This window comes from Trichoderma harzianum (genome assembly GCF_003025095.1).
Source record: "Trichoderma harzianum CBS 226.95 unplaced genomic scaffold M431scaffold_6, whole genome shotgun sequence".
NCBI lineage: Eukaryota > Fungi > Ascomycota > Sordariomycetes > Hypocreales > Hypocreaceae > Trichoderma > Trichoderma harzianum.
The window spans coordinates 2,187,399-2,197,500 of NW_020209254.1; the positions used below are offsets into that span (position 1 = coordinate 2,187,399).

Genomic DNA, 10,102 nt, shown 5'->3' on the forward strand with positions numbered 1-10,102 from the left:
CAGCTGGAAGCGGCATGTGATGTAAGGTGGCAGCGCACTATTAACCACTACTCCAGACTCGAGACCTTGGTGCCTTGATTGATGCATCTTGAAGCTGCAGCTAAAGAGCAGCGGCCTGCTTCCGGCTCCAGAGCGGGGCACGCCTGCTCCTTAACGGGGTTCACCGCTGATCCGAGGCTGCTAGTGAGGCCTCTCAATCATGCTCGTCATTTCGGTTTGTCTGCTCCGTACTGGGTACCTACCAAGAAGTAATATACATGGGATGAGGTGGTGACAGTAACATGAACCATATCAAACTTCATTTTGCATGACCAAAGGGTTGAATCATGACAGCTAGTATTACTACCATCCATTGCAGGTATGTAAAACCTGACACAATGTATGAATCACTACTAGATGCCAATGTAAGGTACCTGGAACCTGTATTATGGAGCACCAACCTGCATAAGGTCGTTGTGCTTATTTGCATAACTCGACAAGGGCATTCCTCCGCTATCCTAATCCTGTGTTGGCTTGGTACCAAGCTATCGATAAGCTTCCGGCGGTACTTAGATGACAACCTCCAACCGACCGCCATCGGTCAACTTGACACTTGACCTAACAAAAGACTTCTTGGAGATCCTGTTTACAGGGCAAACTTTCCCTCGTTCACATCCCGATGACTTAGTTTACGAGCTTAACGAACGACTCCATCCAGTAGAATTCCACATTGCTTCACAATCAAGACATTCTGCGAGTGACCATGGCTGCGTTGGGCGGCGACATTACCTCGCCGTTTGGCCCGCTGCAGGCCGAGCTTTCTCGTATGAGAAGGTCGAATCTTACAGCCGCCATCCAAGATGTTGACAAGATTATCGATTACCTCGTGGCGGCCAGAGAGCAGGTTGCTGCTGGTGTGTGATCCCCTCACTTCACTACAATGACTCTGGGCTGTAGCTAACATGTCTTATCTCGGAAGCGGACGCCGACTCTCATCGAATTAGCATGGCAATGACTACACTTCAAAATCCCGTCAAGGATCGCCTCGATGCCATCACCAATGATCTCAAAGATGTAACAAAGGCACAGCGGAGCTTCGGAAAGGCCCTAGACAAGGTACGCGTCCAAATACATCAACCTCCTACATGGCTTGCATGTAAAATGCTGACTTTAATCGTTTCTCCAAAGGCCCTGCCGCATAGAGAACTACCGATGGAAACAGACGCCATGGCCGATCACGCCGGACTCATAAATCGCGCTATCGCCATGCATCTCGTTCGGGAGGGCCAGTTTTCCGTTGCATCGACCTTTGTACGCGAGTCACGAGACCAACCCCTCCATTCATTAGACGCCGCCTGGTCTCCTCGGACGGCAAGGACGGACGAAGATGGCGATGACGATATGATACAAGAAGACGGAGTGGGAGAGGAAGGCGGCGGGCACGGAGCCAACGATTATCCCGAAGACCTACAAGGGCAGTTTGCTGAAATGTACAGCCTCCTTTCGGAACTGAGAAACAGGAATCTGGGCCCGGCGATCAAGTGGGCGCGCCAAAACAACAGCAGACTGGAGGCGACGGGAAGCAACCTAGAATTCGAACTGTGCAAGCTGCAATTTGTCTGGCTGTTCAAGGGCCCAGAGGTGAATGGCCTTCCGGACGATGAGAATAATGGGCAAATGGGCGCGCTGAGATATGCAAGAGAGAACTTTGCTCGCTTCCAGACAAGGCATCTGAAGGATATCCAACAGCTGTGCGGAGCTATGGTTTTTGCGCCCAATATTGAATCATCCCCGTACCGTCACATCTTTCAGATCGACTCGGCCTTTGAAGACGTCTCCGCCTCTTTCACCAGAGAATTCTGCTCTCTCTTGGGCTTGTCGGCAGAATCACCGCTATATGTCGCCGTCACGGCTGGGTCCATCGCCCTCCCACGGCTCATCAAGTACACAACCTACATGAAGGAAAAGAAGACGGAATGGACGACGGAGAACGAACTGGCCTTTGAAACACCACTCCCGCCGTCTATGATCTACCACTCCATCTTTGTGTGCCCCGTCAGCAAGGAACAGACGACAGAGCAGAACCCTGCAATGATGATACCGTGCGGACATGTCATTTGCAGAGAGAGTTTGCACAACATGGCAAAGGGCTCGAGATACAAGTGCCCCTACTGCCCGACAGAAGGCCATTTGAAGGATGCAATTAAAATCACCCTTTGAATTCGCCTCACTGTCCATCATTGTCTTCCTCTGCAACGATGACACGACAAAGATCTGGCATCTTTTCTCTCTTCCTCTCTCTCTCTCTTTTTCTCTTTGGCAGGGTCTTTCACGGTGACCATCTTATATTATGACCTCCATCCCCGTGTTCATATCATTACTTTCGTCTTATTGTTATTTTGGCTTACCAAAGCGAGGATCATACATTCTTTGGGAGTAATTGGGCTTTTTTACGATAACTCGGTATCGCTTATGCTTTTTTCTTTTCTCTTCTTTCTTATTGGGTGGGAGCAAGTCAACAAGGTTGGATTGGTAATACTCTTTCATGTTCTTTTCGTTTTAGCTCGGTTTCAGATGAGAAACAACAAAATCTCGAATAAACAACGTAGCATCACACAAAAAATAAGCCTCATCTCGTAACCATTTCAAGTCACATGGATTTTTTGTTTTTTATTGGAGGCGTAACTCAGTTTATTCACACAAATGAAAATAAAAGAAAGTAGAGAAAGTATCAACGAGAGATTCATCACATTAAAGGAAACAATAGATAAAAAGTTTTTTTGTTTTTTAAGAAAAAGAAGAAAAAACAAAAAGTAGTCGAGGAGTGACACGGGTCATCTATAAGTCACCCTTTATATATCCTTCGATATGATGATCACGGGTATCCAAACAAAACTCCCCGCTGTCTTCGGTGGTATGCGAAGTACAGATCCAACGCCCTTCATTGCTGAGCCTACTTGACGAAGCAAACAAACAGAAAAGAAAAGAAAAAAAAAGCAAGAAACTGACAAAGCAAAAAATTGGTATCCATTTAATTTACGGGATGTTATCAAAATATCCCCATCCAGCATAGCCTTTCAGAGTTAGCCATTGTTATGAGCCTACATGTGGCGGCTCAATTGAGAAAAAAGGGGGCCATCCCGTTCCCTTTCGTAAATTCGTTTCTTTGTACATTCCCATCTCCGCGCAGCGCTTATTATTTTTTATCTTCCCTCTCCACTTTGTGCAAGTGACTCCCTTAATCGATGGTCATGCGGTTTGCCATGGGAGTCTTGACATCGTTCATGCCAAATGAGTTGATGTCGCTCTTCTCGTCAACTCGGCGTGGGGCCATCAAGTGGGCCTTGAGGCCGGAGCCGAAGTTGTGCATGCAGATGATGGCGTTGATGATGGTCATGATGATGAGCAGAATGGTGATGACGGCGAACGCTGTGAGAGATTTTCGGACGGCCATGTAGGACTGAGCGCGGCTGGGTTCGTAGATACGGAAAAGCTTGAAGATAAAGTATGACAGGCCGCCAAAGTAAAGGACGATGACGACAATCATGCCGGGCTTGTTTTCGCGCTGGGTGAAGAATGCAGCAGCAATCAGAATGGCAATCGTGACGGGGATAGTTGCAATCGTGAGAGCGAATTCGGGATCCGTCTTTTGAGCGACGACGACAACAAACTGAATGATGAAACCCAAGAAGAAGAAGAAATCGAACTTGAGCAGGGCGATGTAAATCTGGCAATCATGTTAGTCTAAAGCTTCGTCTTGTGAAATACACCGCCAGAGGATTCATACCTGGTAGTGAAGGAATCGCTTCTTCATGCGATAATCAGCACCGATGTTCTTGAGAATGTCCCAGGCAAATTGCTGGTAGAGCTTCCAGGCAACATAGACCATGCCAATGGTGGCAACGGCAATGATGACAGGTGAGGCAATCAGGTAAGCCTTGATATCATCCCAGAGCATAGCTGAGGTGATGCCCTGCTCCAATGAGCCGTGGTCTTCCAGGATTCCAAGGGCGACCTGAATCTGCTCAATCTGGAGGGCCGCATAAACCAAGAGAGCCAGGTTGGCGATACAGACACCGATGATCTGAATGGTGTTCTTCATACGTAGCGCATCCAGGACGATGATCAACTCGTAAAGGAAACCGAAAATGAATAGAGTAAGAAAGGTAGGGATTGTCTTGTATTGAGATTGAACCTGGGGATCGGAGATGTAGTCACCCAAGCTCAGCTGAAATTTGCCGAAAACATAGCTGTGAGAGTCTTAGTATCTGGCGCATTGTTGTGACATGAAAAAAAAGGAAAGGGGGCAATGTCAACATACGCTTCAAATGCCAGGTTAATGAGAGCCTGGATACCGGTGATGGCCAGAAAGGCTGTGGGCCATCTGCCTTTTAGGAAAGCAAATTTCTTGCCAGTGCTGCCAGCAGCACCGACTGTATCTGGGTCTTGATGAAGGCTCGTGTTTTCGGCGTATGTAGGCTGCGCATAGGGTGCCTGTGTTAATGATGCCTGGGGATAGGCCTGGCCGTATTCAGCGCCATAATCGCCGCTCTGGCTGACGGATCGGTGGTGATACTGGGCGCCATTCTGGTCGAAAGCTGGGTCGCCTCGGAGTAGGGAGTTCTGAGCTTCTTGTGTGGCCGCCACGATGGGCAACTGGTTGACTCCTACCGGGAGTCTGCGGGAAGCGATGAATAGACAACGAAGTGCTGCAGGTGCCCCAAAGAACCGGAGCCGACTAATTCATTCCCAAGCTCAAAATACGCTCGGGTGGGCTGTCTCGATACCGATGATGAATGAAATGTCGTCGATCGAAGGATGGTTGGTGAAAGGAAAAAGTCGAGTAAGGGGAGAGAGAGAGAGTCGAAGAGTCGATAAGAAAAAGGAATAAATGAATCGGTAGTGAGTAAAGATGCGGGAAGAAGAAGAAAGAAATCTATCGGGCTGATAGAGTTCACTTAATCGGTCGACAAAAAGGCCGACGACGGAAACATGGAACAAACGAGAGACTGGAACAAAGATAGCAGGCGGTTTGAGGAAGAAAGGGAAAATAACACGGAAAGCGGAGGCGGCGAGAAATGCAAAGGCTGCACTGGACTGCGCTGAACTAAAAGTCGAGAGATTCTGGGTAGGAGCGCCAGGGGGCAACTTCTGGTCGGGACGAGGGTTAGATGGGTCAAGGTGAAACGCACTTTCGCGAGGCAGGGGAGACCATGGCGATTTGAGCTTGGCCGTCTGGGCAGCTACCCGTACTTATGTGTACCTCTTGCCTTCAAGGTTGGCCGCGGGTGTGTACCAGGCCGTACCCTTATTGCCTTAGTACCTCTTTGAGCAGCCTAAGGATTAGCCTCGTCGCATCGACTGCATCTGTTCTACGACCCGTTGACACTGCACTACGACCTAGGGAGTATCTTTTGCCGGTTATTCTCGTGACGGCGCAAATGCAGGCCCGGTGCTGTACTGCACTGTACTGTACAGCCTAGAAGTTACGATGTGACACTACAGTACAGCAAATGTACCTAAGGTACTCCATGCTAACTATCGCGCATGTACACTCGCCGGGATCAAAATGGGACGGACATGGGGGGCAGGGCATGGAAAGCAGCAAAAGCAAAGCACAGCACAGCAAAAGCACAGCACAGCGGCAAGGGGGGGCCACTCCCGGGAGCCATGCATGCCTAGGCTGGGCTGACTGGGCGGAGCCTTAGAGCGACGTTAGCAGCTGTTGGCGTGCGATCAGCGCTGGAGCCCGGTGATTAGAATGGTGAGACATGTGTTTAATACGGGAGTACGAAGTACACACCAACATACCTCATACGAGTGCCCCCGAGGACACACTCGGCCATGTGCCTTGTGAGCAGTCTAATATTAATTGATCAATGTGAATTGGGTAATGTTAGTGAATAGTAGCAGCAGGGCTACAGTACCAGCACGTTATACGCGTAGTACCAGCATTTGGTTCATCCATTTGGTCGTATCGTGTCGTATGGAACAACGACGACGGCGATGACGGCAAACTGCAGCGATCCATCCATCCATACGAGCACTCGCTCCCCTAGATCAGCGAAGCGGGCCAGTGAGCACGATGCATCTTTGTCTGCAGCACATGCATCCATGGCAAGTCAATCCCACCATCTGCCTAGCTAGAGCCGGACGGGAGTGCAGAGTGCCGTTCTTGAACATGGAGGCTGTGTCGACGGCTTAGTTGCCATTCGATCCCCCCTACCGAGGCCATGATTTTAAAGTGACGATGATCGCTGTCTAAAAAAGCACCCGAGACAGAAAAAAATTAAATAAATTGTTGGACACCAAACCGGTTTATTTGTCGTAGTCTCATCTCATCTCCACGGGAGAAAAATCGTGGCGTCAGCCGACCGCACCTTGGTAGGTATTTTTGGAATGGATCCTGCAGTCAGCTATCGAGCACCACAGCGTGCTATTTTAATCCAGTTGCAAGAAGCTTTTGCTGGCTTGAGGTTCTTCAGGTACCCTCCCGACCGCCACAACCCTCCATGGCGTGAGGACAATCCCCTTAGTGTGCTTTGTTTTGCAAGCCACGGAATCAAGAAGCCGTGCCGATGTTCCCACGCACTGCCCGAACCTGTGCGACATAAAATTTGTGGCCATTGACCCTTTTGATTGAGTCGATTTGGCGTGTTAAGTCAGACCACACACTAGTCGGCCACACAGGCTAGTCGGCCACCGCTTTTTTCCCCTTAACACCATCATCCTACATCAACCTACATTATTGCAATTGTAATTTCTTAATGAATTGTTGGCCAATTTTAATTCTAATTGAATTTTTGGAAAGGCAATGACCGAATTTATTGAAAATGCTATTCTTTCTGTATTAAAAGACGTCTAAAACGGCATTTCTTAACGAAAGGCTGTATAACGCTGGGGTGTCACGACCCAACACTTATGGTCGCGACAATGGGCCAACCGACCAGGTGCGACCGGATTAACCATAATCCGAGTAGCCAATCAGGCCCCGCTCGTCTTACTCGTTCGACGAGCTCAGCGAGCTTATACTCTTCATGCTCGTCTCACGAGCCATACGAGCCCAGAACTAACTGGATATATAAGTTTACTTTATAACACTTATTAGAATAGTTTAGATAGCCAGTTGTGAATATAGAATAACGCTTAATTATACCTATAAAGTATTATCTACTAGTTGTGTAAATAAACCCCTTTTATCCTTGTTAATTACCTGCTAGTCTAGCCTAGCCTATCCGCTAACATAAACCTAGCATAAGGTTTGTCCCTTAGGAATTCCTCTTATACTAACACTATAGGAGCTTAGCTTATTATACGTTTATAACTCTTATTCGGAGGTTACCTTAGACCACGGGTAATATTATTATAAGGATACTAAATGGTTGAATTCTATGTACTAGACGTAGGAATAGATTAAGAAAGCGAAGTCTAGAGTACATACGGAAGCAACATTAAAATTTCGGACTTATTTAAAGAAACTACTGAAATAATAAATTCTAATATAGAAGGAATCACGACCCCTCAACCACCGGCCAACGATGCTAAAGCACGACAGCGCTTCCTAGACCTTAAAGCCTTAGTTACCTATATGGAATAAACTATCAGGGACTAATAAAACACCATCAACACGCTCAATAGACGACTTAACGCTTAATAACAACAACAAGGGCAACTACCCGTGGCTTAAGGCCAGCAGGGAGGTCCCCGCGAGAAGGAACCAGGTAAGATCATCAAGCTACCTCTGCTAATACTATTTGATAGAGACTTATGAAAAATCGAGGGATTCCTCACGGATATGAGGTCCTATTTCAGGTACTTTCTAACCACTATAGCCCCGCCGGAACAACGAGTCAGCGTTGCAGGAAGCCGACTTATTAAAGGACCTAAGAATTGGTTTAAACTATACCTCTGAGACTTCAAGCAATACGACCGAGCTGAAAGAAAGGCTACTACTAACGCACTCTTCGACAGATATAAAGAATTCAAAGACTAACTTAAGGCGCTATTCGGCCAGATCGACGAAAAGAAGGAAGCAGAAAACGCACTGCTAAAACTCCGACAACAAGGCGTATGTACTAAATACACTACCGAGTTTATTTAAATCTGCGCTAAAACAGACCTTGAAGATGCAGCTAAGAAGATATTATACTATTAAGGACTAAAATCGGAAGTAAAAGATAAACTAGCATAAGACGATCTTCCGGCTACGTTTGAAGTACTCTCCAAAAAGGCTAGTCGTATTAATAACCGATAATTTAAACAACGGAAAGAAAAGCAAGCCGAAAAAGGAGGAAACGACAAGGCATACCGCCGCCTCTAATATTATACTAACTAAAGTAAGAAACGCAACTTAGCCTTATTAAATAATAGGAAACCAGGACTAATAGATCTAGACACTATTAACACCCGTAAGTTCACGGGTAAATGCAACTACTATAGTAAGACAGGCTATAAGGAAAAGGACTGCTGGAGTAAACATAGGAAACCCAATAATTTTAGAAAATCCACCTACGAGAATAAGAAGTTTAACAAGGTTCGGATTAACACTATCGAAACTGTACTTTATAACTTACTTAGTTAGACCGGCTGCTATGATGATTAATGTCTTATGTATAAGGAAGAAAAGGAAATAATAAAGTAGTACCCTAAGGTACCTAAGAGAAAGCAGCTAAGATAAATTACAGTTGATACTATAACTTCCGAAGAAGCCAAAGATAAGGTTAATAGCAACTAGCCTGCCCTTATAACTTAGGAAGAATATAAAGCCGACAGAGTATAATCCAAAGCCCTTAATATTCTACTTACAGAAGAAGAGAAGGAATAAGAAAATGCCTTTATCTGCAGATAGGAAGAAGAGTATAAGAAGAATCGAGGATACACTGACCTTAATATCTCGGAACTATGCGTAAACTGTAGATTACGAGAACCCTAGGGACTAAACTACCCCTGCGGATAGGAATCCTCTGATTATGACTTAGAAGGGATAGAAATATATAACTTAAGCGAATTCTAACAGATGCTTTAATAATACGGAATCACCCAGCGATAAGCGCTAAGCAACAATAGGTTAGCGGAATATACTAATATAAACCCCTACTACCCTATTATAACTAGAGATTAGTTCCTTAAATAGGAAGAAATACAGCTTATGTATAATACCCTATTTACGGAAGACTGTGGGTATTTAATAGCGAAATAATGCTATAAAATACTGTGTAAAGAATACTGGGAATAAAAGATTTACGATTAGTACCTCTAGATCTAATACGGAAACCTGTATAATAAAATTTACATAGAAGTTAACCTAGATCAGTGCCCTAACCAAGGATGTAGATAATACCTCGACTATAAGGTTAAAGAGTAGCATGCATAAAGGGAAGCCTGTCCTAAAACCAACCTGCTACAATACAAGGATGAATATTGTAGAAAGTATTACAGAGAAAAAGAAAAGTATATCTAACTCTAACACTGGTTATACCGTAACAGATTTAACTTCGAGACCTACAATAAGGGCGATGCCTATAAAAAGGACATTAAACGCTTTTATAAATACTACATCAACAAGATCGACACTAATAAGTACCAATAGTGCCAAAAACTCTAATAATAATAAAAATGACGATAGATAAGCAAAAATCTCGACATTATTACCAAAGACAACTATAATCCTAACTAGAAAAAGGATATATAAATTAATATAGTTAAAATAACTAAAATAAAGAAACTCAGAATAGATACGTAATTTAATAACAGTGCTGTTATTACGTATATTAATAGCGGAGTAGATTGCAATCTAATCTTACTATAACTAATTAAGGAACTATGAATCCTTATTTAATAAAAAGAACGAGCGTTATAAATTATAAGCGTTACGGGAGTAGAAGTGGAAGAAGGACTTATTAAATATAAGACTGATTATCTCCCTGTAACTTATAAGACTTTGAAGCTATAGGGTAGCTAGTCTTATCACTGGTCTAGTAACAAAGGGTAAAAAGGATCAAATTGATCAAATTTGCTTGTTGAATATGTTCATTGAATTGAATTACTAGTACAGGAAAACTCAGGAAAAACCTCTCTTATTTATATTCCAAAAACCAGTACTAACAGTTAGAATTGAGATACA

The 10,102-nt window shown here is 44.8% G+C and overlaps 3 protein-coding genes across 3 annotated transcripts; 1 reads left to right on the plus strand and 2 right to left on the minus strand.

The window, feature by feature from the left end:
- Positions 1-742: 742 nt before the first annotated feature.
- On the plus strand, positions 743-2,199 carry M431DRAFT_85458 (hypothetical protein; the record flags this gene model as incomplete). The annotated part of the gene is made up of 3 exons (XM_024923561.1): positions 743-893; positions 959-1,095; positions 1,168-2,199. 3 exons carry the CDS (start codon positions 743-745, stop codon positions 2,197-2,199), a joined length of 1,320 nt encoding a protein of 439 aa, XP_024774878.1.
- Positions 2,200-2,725: 526 nt separating this feature from the next.
- Positions 2,726-3,134, minus strand: M431DRAFT_438959 (hypothetical protein). Its single transcript, XM_024915179.1, has one exon. The coding sequence runs from the start codon at positions 3,048-3,050 to the stop codon at positions 2,832-2,834; it is 219 nt and encodes a 72-aa protein (XP_024774879.1). The 5' UTR covers positions 3,051-3,134; the 3' UTR covers positions 2,726-2,831.
- An 83-nt stretch (positions 3,135-3,217) lies between these two features.
- On the minus strand, positions 3,218-5,194 carry M431DRAFT_5773 (hypothetical protein; the record flags this gene model as incomplete). Its single annotated transcript, XM_024921510.1, has 4 exons — positions 3,218-3,706; positions 3,767-4,229; positions 4,301-4,657; positions 5,172-5,194. 4 exons carry the CDS (start codon positions 5,192-5,194, stop codon positions 3,218-3,220), a joined length of 1,332 nt encoding a protein of 443 aa, XP_024774880.1.
- Positions 5,195-10,102: the final 4,908 nt, after the last annotated feature.

Bases quoted from the DNA above. Each gene is read 5' to 3' on its own strand.
- M431DRAFT_438959 (XM_024915179.1), bottom strand. From the start codon at position 3,050: ATGCTGGATGGGGATATTTTGATAACATCCCGTAAATTAAATGGATAC.